Consider the following 13,832-nt stretch of genomic DNA (forward strand, 5'->3'; position numbering starts at 1 on the left):
AGACAGACAGATGATCGATAGATACTTGAAAAATGAGCACTTCAGGAAAATGAATCTCTTTGTTGTGATTATTTACTATTTGCAGGGCATTTGTTATGCATTCAAAAGGAATATCCCATTTGGACCAGACCAGAAGAGAGAGACAGCCAGGAGAGGGCCTGCTGCTTCCTTCTAGAAATAGCATTAGCTAGTTGTTTCTATGACAACGTGGCCAACTCTTTAGTCATGTAAGAAGAGAGCTTAACAGCTTGGCTAGGGCCATTAATTTAACAAAGAGACTGGTTTAACCGCTTCATCACTTCTACTGAAGAACCCCATCTTATAAAACCGCAGCCCTAGAGGGGACCCAAAGATGGTATCTAAACCAACCAACCCCATTCCCCCAAATCCTATAACAACATATTAACTGAATAGTAGTGCTGGGATGAAGTTTCTGGCACATTCAAGGGATGGGGGAAAACGTTTTCCAAAGTTTGCAAAAAATCTTCAGGGAGAGGAAGTTCTAGCATGTCTTCTTCTTCTTCTTCTTCTTCTTCTTCTTCTTCTTCTTCTTCTTCTTCTTCTTCTTCACTGAGCGCCGACAATACTGCCAAAATGGCCCATGGCAGGACCCATTCTTCCCATGGGGCATTCTGTCAAAGGAAGTTGCCTTATACTGACTCAGATCAATGGACCACCTAGCTCAGTATGGTCTATGTTGATTGGTTTCAGGCAGGGTTCTCTCCCAACCCTACTTGGAGATGAGAATTGGCCCGATGATCTTCAACAGGCAAAACAGATGCTCAGCCACTGAGCTACGGCTCTTCCCTCCTTGTCAAAGAGCTCTGAAGCTGGGCTTCAGAAGGAGTAGAAAGCCACCCTCCGTCACTGTGTTGGGTCCTACCCCCACCCCAAGGTGCTGTGAGGCAGAGACACATATCTCAATTAACCTTATAAACCGCATCAGCAGTGAATGGAAAATGCAAAACAACTCACGACCCAACATTAACAACCTCATGTTTAAATTCCCCACTCACGTCAAGAAATGCGATTAAGTGGAAGTTCTATTGCTAATTCCACTACATTACACATTATGATGAAACGGGTAACAGCAGGTGCTTTTACAGCGACACAGTATATATCAAGGTTTTTTTGTTCCATTTTTTTAAAGTAAACCTCGAATGGTAAATTAAACAAAATTTAAACACACAAACGCGCGCACACACACAGTCTAGCTACAATAAAGTAAAAATAAAAATGTGTCTTTTATGTTTATGATCTATCTCCCGCAATTCACCCAAGCTAAGCAAGCGGAAGCAGCTCTTGCTTCCTTGAATACAAACCCCTCTTAAAGGGATCATTTATTATTTCAAGCTATGCTAGGTTTGAAGTAATTATCATCTTTATCTAGCAGGAGCGAGGGAGGAAGGAAAAGAGTGATGCATGGGGAGAGTAGGGTGGGATGCGGTTTCTAGAAGGCTTTGCAACGTGGGGCTTGGTTTAAACATGAGTAGAACTCTGCGTGCTCTCAGATCAAAATCCTCCACCCCACTAGCTCAAATTCTTTGCCAAGAAAAGCAACACTCGTTCAACTGTCACAGTTTTGTGGTAGAGCCCCATCATTGCTCCAAGGTTTAATCTTCTAAAACGATAACTCGGGTCCTCCCTTAAACCCTGAGACCTGGGCAACCAACACCCTGTGTTGTGGGTGGGTACATTTGGTAAGCCACAACACCCGATTGGTAGGTCTCTCGAAGCTGGGTACAATCTGGCCAATGGGAAGCAGTCCAAATGGTTCGAGGGACCTATTTATGCCCATGCACGTGACCCAGAGCTTCCGCTTTCGGCGCGTGCATTCAGAACACCCGCCCACCTCTCCCTATTTTTAGGGCTTTGCACTTGACCTTGCTATGCCGCCGTGTGTTTGTCGTTGGGACAGGGGCATGGCAGGAATTTTCCTCACTTGGCTGATTGGCTGTTGCCATCTGCTGCGTAGCAAATTGCCACAACTTGTAAGGTTCCGGATAGGCTCTGGTTCAGGTGATAGGGATGGGAGAACCCTCTCGCCATCCCTATGTGAAGGGTATTCCGTTAAAGGAATCCAGGGACTCTATGGTTTGGTCAACCCCTGAGAGGGGGTTGTGCCCGTGCCTGAGTCCAGGGGGACATTTGGGTGGTGGAGATAGCCCGTTCCTGGCTTTCCACTTATCTGGGTGTTCACCCTTGGCTGACCTATGCTGGTGCCCTGGGTCAGCGCTACCTGCATGGCAGGGAGCTAGTCGAACCAGAGCCTATGCAAGCAGTCACTTGCTGTAATCAAAAAAGCTGTGGCCTACATTCTGCCAAAAACCAAAACCAAAATTTGAGTCAAGTGTGAATTTATTTAGGGGGGAGGTCTCTGGGTCTGAACACGCAAGAAGAGACCCATCTAGTCTAGCATCAAATTCTCACAGTGGCCAACGAGATGCCAGTGGTAAGACCACAGGCAGGACATCAGCGCAACAGTGCTCTGCTATCCTGCTGTTCCCACAACTGGCATTCAGAAACAATGCATTTCCATGGCCTGCTCCCCTTTCCATCCCTCTTTTCTTAGGGTCCCTGCTGCTTCTCTTGGCACATGGTGTCAGCATACCCTTCTCTCCAACTTTCCTAGTCCTGCACAGCTTTCCTTTCCTTGATTTCTCCAGTCTTCTCCCTTCTCTCCAATAATAATAATAATAATAATTTATTATTTATACCTCGCTCATCTGGCTGGGTTTCCCCAGCCACTCTGGGCAGCTTCCAACTGAATATTAAAAACAATACAGCGTCAGACATTAAAAACTTCCCTAGACAGGGCCACCTTCAGTTGTCTTTTAAAAGTAAAATAGTTGTTTATTGCCTTGACATCTGCTGGGAGGGTGTTCCACAGGGTGGACGCCACTACCGAGAAGGCCCTCTGCCTGGTTCCCTGTAACCTCACTTCTCGCAGCGAGGGAACCGCCAGAAGGCCCTCAGCGCTGGAGCTCAGTGTTGGGGCTGGATGATGGGTGTGGAGACGCTCCTTCTGGTATACAGGACCGCGGCCTGTATACATCGGCACTGAGTAGGTAAGCACTGCCTCCAACCAAGAGGTGTGGCTATCCTTAGCATCTAGCTAAAGGTTTGGAGACGATCATAGTTAAGTGATATATAGTTCAAAGGTCATAAGTTTATCCTTCTAGCCAAAGGCCATGACAAACCCTTAGCAACAGTATTAATAAAATAACACATACAACCATAAAATAAGCCAACATCCATGGTGAAAGGGACCAGAGAGACACCAACAAGCTTAAATTTGAAGCCGCAACTTCAGAACTTCAAAGCGCCCAATCACACAATGTCATTGAGGGGCAACAGGTACGTGTGCAGCCCCAACTACCCATCAAATTTGGCCCATGCCTCTAGATCCTGGTAAGAATCTTGGCTTGTGGAGCCAATGAGATTCTGTACTCTTGCTTTAACCCTTTGCTATGGTCCTGATCCAAATTAGGGAGGCTGCCGCTGAAATCCACATTAGAAAATCAGGCCCAGTCACTTCGATGGAAGATGCCACCCGACAAATCCAAACTGCAGGAGCGATCGGAAGCTATGAGTTGTTTGCCACCCTTTGCACTTCAGTGGGGAGGAAGGGCAGCTGTCAGGCTTGCAGACTGGTAAAGGGGAGGTGGGGGGGGTGCCGAATCTCATTTGCCACTTAACAAACTAATTTATAGCAACCTCCCACACCAAACTTAGAATTTGTGGCGGTTCTGCCTTTTGCCAGCTGAATCGGAATGTGCAGAAACTCCATGTTTAACCCCCCCCCCAAAAAAACCTTCTTGTGGCTAAGGTGTTGTTGTTGTTACATTCACTGGTTCAGAAGATGTAGATAATTTAAAGAACTTGAAAAATGAAAGGAAAATAATTGGGGTGGTGGAGGCAGCAAGGGAGAAAATAAAAATATGCCCCATTGACCAATGCATCCCTCCAGACTTGATCGTAATGTGTTATCTGTTAGTTTCCAAAAGCTCAACATTTTTTTCATCCACCCTCCATAGATACATTGTCTCTTTCGGTGCGTGACCCAAGTATTGCCATAGCAACTGGTCTCCCAATTAGCCTTCAGCTGGTCACAATCGATATGATTAGACAAGGTCAGCTTCAGAACCAATATTATGGATTTTGTTAAAAGGCCATGGCAGATCAGAAATAGCCAGGAATAAAGGAGAGGGCAACCTAATAATTTGCCTGCGGATGTGAACACGACTGTAAAAACAGTTGCACGAAATCAGCACCATAACCATCATTTAGCACAGGCTTCCTCAAACTCGGCCCTCCAGATGTTTTTTGGCTTACAACTCCCATGATCCCTAGCTAGCAGGACCAGTGGTCAGGGATGAGGGGAATTGTAGTCTCAAAACATCTGGAGGGCTGAGTGTGAGGAAGCCTGATCTAGCAGCATGTAGATGGTCGTCTACATTATGATTTGCCTGAAGCCTTCTAAGAAGTAAATTCTTCTAATCCTGCTGTTTCTCTGCATCCAAGTGTAGGCTACAATAGCTGGAATCAATGACCTCCATTTAAAGAGAAGCCAGCTGCAGCTATTTTGGGGTGTCCATTTTGCAGATGAAGGATAGGGAACCTGTAGCCCTCCAAATGCTGTTGTGCTACAACACCCATCAAGAGCCAGAGTCCAACATCTAGAGGGCTGCAGGATCCCACAGTTGGTTGGCTCCCATAGAGTTTTTGGGGGGGCAGGTCACTGGGGACTGCAAAGCAGAGACACAGCTGAGAAGTGAGGAAACCCTGCCCTTGTGGCTCAGACACAAAAGTAGAGGACTGATTCAGCCAGTGGTGTAGTGGTCTGGGGTCAGAGGAAGTAAAATACCTGCTATTATATCTTCAGCAGGGTCCCCTGCTCCAGCACCAAATCAGCAGGAAAGGGGAGCTTTTCAGCCACTGCATTTAGGAAAACTGAAGACACAAGGTGTTTCAGTTTCAATGGAATAGCGGGCATGTTCTGTGGTCATGGAACTCCAAGGATGGAACTCCAAGGAAAACACAACTTAAGTCACTCCGAAATAGGATATTGGTGCACTCCAAATTATTTGACCATGTGCATGACTGGAAAATCGTAGATCTTGCTGAAAGGCATCAAGTGGAGATCTGCATTGATGGTTGTAATACATCCCTAATTATAATTATTAGAAGGGGCAGAGCTGAGAGGGGTTGTGACTGTGGCTATCACAAAGGGCCCCTGAACTTCTGAATTTGCCACTACAGTACTGGGTTCAGCCCTTGCTCCCATGGTGTCTGACTGTCCACCACATTACATTCTTATGCAATCATCATACATAATAACATCAAAACTAGAAGAGGTGGGTCTTGTTCTAGGGGTGAACAAGCCCTTTGGTGGTGCTCTCCTACCTGCCTTTCTCATCAATTGATGGAGAATGGTCTCTAAAAAGTAGGAAGGTTGTATCCAACTAAGCCATACTCAAGAGACGACCCATTGAAAGCAATGGATGCAACTACATTAATTTCAATCAGTCTGCTCTGACTAGGAGAGGGATGCGGGTGGTACTGTGGTCTAAACCACAGAGCCTAGGGCTTGCTGATCAGAAGGTCGGCGGTTCGAATCCCTGTGATGGGGTAAGCTCCCATTGTTCGGTCCCAGCTTCTGCCCACCTAGCAGTTCGAAAGCACGCCAAGTGCAAGTAGATAGCTAGGTATCGCTCCGGCGGGAAGGTAAACAGCATTTCCGTGCACCACTCTGGTTTGCCAGAAGCGGCTTAGTCATGCTGGCCACATAACCTGGAAGCTGTCTGCGGACAAATGACGGCTCCCTTGGCCTATACAGCGAGATGAGCGCACAACTCCAGAGCCGTCCGCGACTGGACGTAACGGTCAGGGGTACCTTTACCTTTATTCTGACTAAGTTTGGATACAACCCATAATCTTTGGCAGAACACTAGATTGTAGATACAGCCTTCAAAATTTGAACAATTCTCAGAAAGCTTGTTATGGACAAAATGTGTCCATATTTCCTGTTGCTGTGTGTTATCCCTTGCCAGAAACAGAATTGCAATGAACAACACTGACCTTTATATACATGACACTCTACAGAGGATGTATTTAGGTATCATTTTGATAAACTCAGAGGATTACTGTACTCTCTCTCCTTTGATACCTTGCAAACCACATCACCGCCGACTTCATCTCATGCCACCGTGTTGCTGAAGAGCAACACTTCCTGTCATGTTCAGTACTTAAGATAATTAAAACAATGTGACTTCATTATCTTTATGTAGCCTCCACTGCATGCTGAAAACACTCCTCTTTACCTGGCCTTTGATGCTGAGAGAGAGTGATTTTAGGACCCACCCTGTTCTTCGGATTGTAAATATTGTACTTTTATATTTCTTTAACCCACTTTGAGATCTTACCTCTGTGGGATGTGAAACACAAGAGCAGTCAAGTACAACATTCCTAGAGTGAACATGTTTACACGTGGGGAGGAATGTTTGTCCAGCCAGCAGGTAAACTTCCTGTTTCCTTCTGGGCTGCGACAGACTTCCTCTGCATGTGACTAGAGGTGGGTGTGGCCTCACCTGTGCAGGTAATGACAAAAGCACAGGGCAGGGCAGCCATCTCTCTCTCTTTCACCACATGCATCGAAGAAACAACACCTACTAAGCCAAAGATGCCCTCTTGGCTTCCAGAAAAGAGAGGACAAAGGGACTGTCTTCTTATGAGATAGATTCCAAGTGTATGTTACTTCATTAAGCTAAGTGTGACTTCTGGGATCTGATTGTGAACAGAATGTGAGTAAACTCTTTTTATACTTTTGTAAAAGACTGTGTCATCTCATATTTTATGAGGGGGAAAGGGGAAAATACCAGAACAGTTATTATAGAGGCTTTAGTGAGCCTGAGCAAATGCAGCCGCTGCAAATTTAAAAGAAGGGAATGTTACTCTGCTGAAATTGTGCAACTTGTTAACAGAAGTTGGATAAGGATATAATCAGACAATATATCCTCTCCTGCATCCCTGAACATTCCCACAACCTCAAGGACCATGATCCAAGAATGTATAAGCTCCATTTTTACAAAGCACCCCTCTTGGTCTGTTCATTCAAAAAGTTTTTTAAAAAGCCAAGCGAAAGCTTTGCTCTTTGATAGCAGCTGTGAGTTATTGGCAGGAATAACAAATGATCAGCTCCATTTTTAAAAATTATTATTTCTTCAAGGAGCTGTAAGGGTATCACAATAGTCAAGGTCTCTCCTACTGACAGGCCTTGACGAGAGAAAGGGAGCTGCCAGCTGTTCCACTTGCAGGCCAGAAGACGGATGGGAGAAAGGAAACAAACAAGACACCTAAGCGATGCTATTGGACCATTGTGGATTTCAGAAGTCACACACAAGGCCTTGGATTGCCAAAATTTGGCTTCATTACGGCAAAGCTGTGCCAGCTGCGCTCCCACAAAAGACAACAGGCCACCTTTCTTCCATGGCCAAGTTTTCCTTGGCAGGGTCAGCAATTTTTGCAGGAATCTACCGCCGTGAAACTCGCTAGATGACAGATTAGGCTCCATGTTTCAACGTCCAGATGATGTAGCAAAGTTTTTTGATCAGTTGAGTCAAATCTCTATTGTAGTCTGGATGGGTCTAGGGGGGCAAAAGCAATTTCCATTCTACCCTACGTTTGTTACAATCAGTACTGCTTCGGCTCATATTTTGCTACAACCTACACCATTCGTTTTGCTATCTGCTATGGCCAAGGCAAATTGAATTTATTATGCAATTCATTACATAATTAATTTCAGCACAACGGATGGAAAATGCCAAAAACATTGTGGGAAACAACATATCTATTTACATGATGTCTGCATACTAAAATACCTACGATAGTGAGCACCACTCCTATTCATTTGTGTGCTTTCCACTCCTGACCTTGGATGTGCATGAGAATTGCAGCAATTTCTGCTCCTGTTTCCATTTGCGACAGAATCCTCTAGCATTCCTGCTTGCAGCCAGTGATAATGTGATTGGAGGACACAGACCTGACTGGCCTATCCCAGAACAGTTGGAGTGCTAGCCCTACTAGACAGAGAGGGGGAACCAGTGGCCCTCCAGATGTTGGAGTACAAACCCTATCATCCCTAACCATTGGCCATGGTGCCTGATGCTGAAGGGAGCTGATAGTCCAAGGAACAGCTGGAGAACCATGGATTCCACTTCCCTTAACTAAGCGCATAGCTGTGCACCTGCCATGAGATCATCTTTCTGCCTCCAAGAGACTGGCTATTGAGCAACTACGAATTACAAGCAACGTCCTTCTGTATTGGGTTGGTGAAAGATAGCCAAATAGAAATGGCACCTAGGAGCCCAGACAACTGTTATGGGAGCCACTAATTTTGCAGCACAAATATCAGGGCCTGAAGGCTCTGCAAAAGTGACAGATTTCTCAGGTTTGCTGGATGGGTGCTCTCCCTCAAGCAGATCCTAGGTTCAAGGTCTGAGCATCTAGCTAGAGGAAAAGCTGGCTGTGTCTAGCACCTCCGGTGCCTGATAGAAGCAGAGCTTACAGCAAAATCTCTGATCAAGAAGAGGAGAAATGAGTCCAACCCCTTGGTTTTGGCCCCTTTACCCTGGTCTGGAGAAACTGTTCTTAGACCCCCAAATCCCATCAGTCTCAGGCAGCATGGCGAAGGTCCAGGAATGTTGGAAATTAGACTCCAGCAACATATGGAAGGCAACCAACCGGTTCCCCATTCATGTTTCACCCCCTTCCCTGGAGACACTGAGAAAGGGTCTAAATGCCTGGAACTTCAGGTCAAGCCCTGAGACGTGGCAATTTTCCTTCCACCTAAATTTAGAACAGATAGCTCGCATTTCTCCATCATTTTCCCTACTGCAAAAAGCCCAGTTCTTTTTTTCCCTAGGGGTGGGAGAGAGGGGAGCATCTTGACTGCACGAGAGTGCCCAATCCACTTTAATTGCACCACCTGAATTCTCTGGTATGTGACTGGATTCCACCTGCTAACAGCGACAGTCTGAAAGTGTCTGCGATCTGCACCTTGCATACCAATGTGCAGTGGCTTAGTTATTCACAAGCTTTAACTGTATCTGAACACCCCGGTGCAGATCTCGTTACATTTATGCAGATCCACACCCTGTGGGATGATAGGCTTGAATCTCTTACCAATGCAAAAGCTTTCCCCTCTGTGGGAAAGTTGTTTTTCTCTCCCCCTACAAAATTCAGCACAATGACGTTTTTCCATTAAGCTCTCTCTTCAGTCGATAGGGCCTGCAGATGGGTCCTCGAGAGCCTGTTTGAAGTCATCCATTCCCTTCTCACAGACATGAAATTTTTAATTCACTAAACTTCTGCAGCGAATATATCCATTGTGGGAATTTCTTTCCCCGCTAGCTTCGTGCTAACACAGCGCGCCGCATGTGTATTGAAGTATCTAATTTGTATACTCTAGGAAAAATACATTTTACCACATGGAGGCATCATATTACTAATAGCCATTTCCTTTAAATAGCCTACCGTTGACTTTAATCTTGGTTTCTGTGTGTGTGTATGATATTGCGGGGCGGGGGGGAGGCAGGTGGAAGAATCTGATACAAGGGGGTCTCCTTTTTTATATGCAAATATATCACTTGATTATATAGTTTGTGCCCCTCCATTATCATGAATATTTCCAATGAATGTTTTATGGGTTATATTTTTGATTTGTGAGCCATTTCACATTTCATTGCTGCTTCTCATCTGCAGACGCCGCCGATGCTGATTGGTCTCGTTTGCATATTCATCAACCCCCTATTTTCATTGCTGCCGCACTTTAAACTGTTTCCCCACAGAGTTTCCACAGCACATCACTATATTTTCAAATGAAAGCCACTTCCCCTGCTTAGCATTGTGTTTTTCTCTCCCCCCCAGCCCCTCCTGGCTGCTCTTTTGCTAATAGTGTTTGTCAGTTTTGTCACAAGCTTCCTCCCTCGTCAACATCCCCCTTTTCGCACTTGATACAAGGCAGACATATGGTTTCTGCAGGTAACAAACAACAATAGAAATAGTTTACAGGTGGGCTAAGCAGTCATCTTCATGCTTCCGTGAGCCCTGCTGGGAGGCAAGGGATCTGCAGCAAAAATGAACAAGCCAGTATTGGCACACAAGGATGACCTGCAGCGTGGAGACTAATGGCAGGAACATAGTAAGCTGCCTTTGGTCCACCTAGTTCAGTGCAATCTACACTAACTGGCAGTGTCTCTCCAGAATTTCAGACTCTGTCCACTCTTAGTCTTACCTGGAGATGTTCTGCATGCGATGCAGGTACTTTATTACTGAGCTACATTTTGGACTCAGAGCTGTCCATGGAGGAGCAGGTCAATTCTGTGTCCAGGGCAGCTGTTCACCAGCTTCATCTGATACACTGGCTGAGATCCTATCTGCTCGCAGATTGTCCCGCCAGAGTGGTGGATGCTCTGGTTATCTCCCACTTGGACTACTGCAATGCGCTCTGTGTGGGGCTACCTTTGAATGTGACTCGGAAACTACAATACACAATGCGGCAGCAGTGACTGGGAGTGGCCGCTGAGACCCTATAACACCGGTCCTGAAAGACCTACATTGGCTCCCAGTACGTTTCCAGGCAAAATTCAAAGTGTTGGTGCTGAACTTTAAAGCCCCAAATGGCCTCAGCCCAGTATACCTGAAGGCGCGTCTCCACCCCCATCTTTCAGCCCGGACATTGAGGTCCAGCTCCGAGGGCCTTCTGGTGGTTCCCTCACTGTGAGAAGTGAGGTTACAGGAAACCAGGCAGAGGGCCTTCTCGGTGGTGGTGCTTGCCCTGTGGAACGCCCTCTCATCAGATGTCAAGAAAAGAAACAACTATCTGACTTTTAGAAGACATCTGAAGGCAGCCCTGTTTAGGGAAGTTTTTAATGTTTGATGTTTTGTTGTGTTTTTAATATTCTGTTGGGAGCAGCCCAGAGTGGCTGGGGAAACCCAGGCCAATGGGTGGGGTGTAAATAATAAATTATTAGTATTAGTATTATTACAGCCAATTGCCAGTGGCAGGTAAAGTCAACTGATCCTAGTTTTGTCCCCAACCTCCTCTGTGAGGGGTTCCTACAAAGGCAAACACGGAGACTTAGCAAGAAGCTGACAGGCCAATGCTCTCCCCTAGACTCGTTGTAAATAAGAAGTCAGGCTGGTGGTGCAGAGCCAAGTTCACCCTCATGGCCCAACGTCCACAACTGAACTAGTACCAGTCTTTGCCAAGGACACAGAATGAGGCCAGTGGCCCATCTAGTCTAGCATCCTGTTCTCACAAGAGCCACCAGATGCCTATAGGAAACCTGGGTGCAAGACCACTCAACCTCCTGAAGTTCTCAGTAACTAGTTCTAAGTAACCGCCATGCAAGGTAGGTGAGAGAGGCACAGTGCCAGCAGTGGGGCGGCAATGAGGGGGACAAAATGGGGCACACCACCCCTGAATGAATGAAGGAGTGCAGGTTCAGCGTCAGCAGATGCTTATGACAGCTGTCAGTCTATGCACTGCCTTTTGGGATACTGCCAGGGAGACAAAGGCCATCATGCCTCCACGTCATCTCCTGGTCTCCCGTGGAAAGAGTATTAGTCTAATTGCGACATGAGCCTCAGAAATAGCTGTCTACATTCCAGGACTCGTGCACGCTCTTGCAGCAGACTCCGCAATGATAGATTCACCCAGGAGACCATATTTTACAGATTTATTCAGCGTTGGTCAGAACAAAGGAAAAACATGACTGCCTGCCTTCACGTCGAGGCAACAGAGTGAAAACGAAAGCTATATACAAAACAGAAACTTCCTGTGACACACAACAGCCTGCCCCCTTTTTAAGGTGGAATGGAAATATCCTAACACCGCCTGCCCTGGACCCTTCACAATGGACAGTTGGATCGGTGAGTCCCTATTTAAAACCTCCCAGTGCAACTACTTTGGGTGCCCCAGAACTGCTAGGTTGGCAGGAGCTGGGACAGAGCGACAGGAGCTCACTCCCTCATGGGGATTTGAACTGCTGACCTTCTGATTGGCAAGCCCAAGATGTTCAGTGGTTTAGACCGTAGTGCCACCCACATGAAGAGAACCAGCCCTTAAGTTGGCTTACAAATTCTTCTCTTCTCTTGTGATCTCTTATTCCGTTAGCTTCTTAAGTGCCCACCAATCAACTCCCTATTGAAAAACCTATTTCATAAGGATGCGCAGATGTAATTGTGGCAACGCCACTTTGGAAGATTGGCTTTGCGAACTCTCCTTCAGCCCCCCCCCCCCAGTCCTTAAGTGAATGAAGAGGAGGCTCCTATGGGAGCGGTGAGCTGATAGCTTAATTAAAGCACAGTGCAGGTCAAGGGAAGAGAGGGGAAAAACAACCCCAAACCAAAAATAGCCTTCTAAATCATTCTACAAATGTAATGAGTGAATATGGAGGTACATACATTTTTTCAACTTCATCGAGTCCCAAGAATGCTCCTTTCGGTATGATTCTTATTTTGGTGAGAAAAAATACCCTGAAAACACAAGGGGGGGGGCAAAACATATTTATGTTTTAAGCATAGCTTGATAAGTAATTAGTACAGTTCACGTTTTGGACAAAGAGAATTAAAATTCCATGCCTAGACAATGTTAAACTTCATAGGAACACATTTCGATGCCAACTTTCACATCCCCCCCTTTCCCCCCCAAATTACTTCAGCATGAGCTTTTATTCTAATAGATGACTAGTTGATATATATATATATATATATATATATATATATATATATATGTTGAAATATATACTAGTTGAAATATATATATTCTGTCTGTGATTCACTTATTTTATTCTGTTTTTCTCTCACACACCCCTAACAGAATATATGGTTGGCAAAACATGATCCCAGAGTGATGTAGCTGATGTAATGCTGGAGGAGCACAAGGGAAGGCCAGGAATGGGAGACAAATTCTCTTCAATTTGCATTCAAAGGAGACTTTACCTAATCCACACTCTCCAAAATAATACACAGTACAGTGGTACCTCTTGTTGCGAACGGGATCCATTTCGGAGCCCCGTTGGCAACATGAGCAGAAGGCAACCCGCGCCTGCGCATGCGTGGGTCACGATTCGCTGCTTCTGCACATGCGCGTGACGTCATTTTGAGCATCTGCACATGCGCAAGTGGCGAAATCCGGAGGTAACCCTTTCTGGGTTGCCTTCCATGTTGCCATGGGACGCAACCTGAAAAGATTTAACCTGAAGGAAACATAACAAGAGGTATGACTGTATGTGGAATGAAACACAGCCACCAATCAAAATTCACATTTTTTTTTTGAATTTTGCAGAGCGCTTCTCCAGTCGACCAATGTGTACAAAACTTCATACGATTTAAAGTGTGCATAGATGTGCCTATATACTGGGGAAAATATCACCATATGGATTATATTAAGGAAGACTGCTTTGCGAAAAGGCAAAACTGTATACAAAAATCTGTATATTAGGAGAAAGTCACACTAAGATGCTGATGAGGAGATTTCACCCCTCCCATATCCAAGAATCTCCTGACGAGTCTGCTGATTCTCCAGAGAGGAGGAGCAGTGTTCTGCTTTCTACTTATTCAGCTCCAGCACCAAGCAAGTCAGTCAGTCAGTCAGTGTGTCGGAGAGAGAGAGAGACTGAGTGTTAGAGATCGTGTGTAGAGATAAGGTTGCTGCTAAGAGCAGCTGCAGACACTCAGTGCAGCATTCATTTATGCTTAGACCTATTTAGCTCTGTATATAGTTTTGTATTATAGCTGTAGTTATAGAATAAAAGAAGATATTCTAC

General features: G+C 45.6%; 1 protein-coding gene across 2 annotated transcripts in view; it reads right to left on the minus strand.

Annotated features, from left to right (window-relative positions):
• The window catches only part of FSHR (follicle stimulating hormone receptor), an 86,389-nt gene that overhangs the window by 41,587 nt on the left and 30,970 nt on the right, over nt 1–13,832 (minus strand). For both annotated transcript variants that reach the window (XM_081854662.1, XM_081854663.1), the window contains exon 2: nt 12,469–12,540. In XM_081854662.1, the coding sequence (XP_081710788.1) occupies nt 12,469–12,540 (72 nt within the window). The remainder of the gene's footprint in view (nt 1–12,468; nt 12,541–13,832) is intronic.

The sequence above is a fragment of the Podarcis erhardii genome (assembly GCF_964252035.2).
Source record: "Podarcis erhardii genome assembly, chromosome: 3".
Taxonomy (NCBI): Eukaryota; Metazoa; Chordata; class Lepidosauria; order Squamata; family Lacertidae; genus Podarcis; species Podarcis erhardii.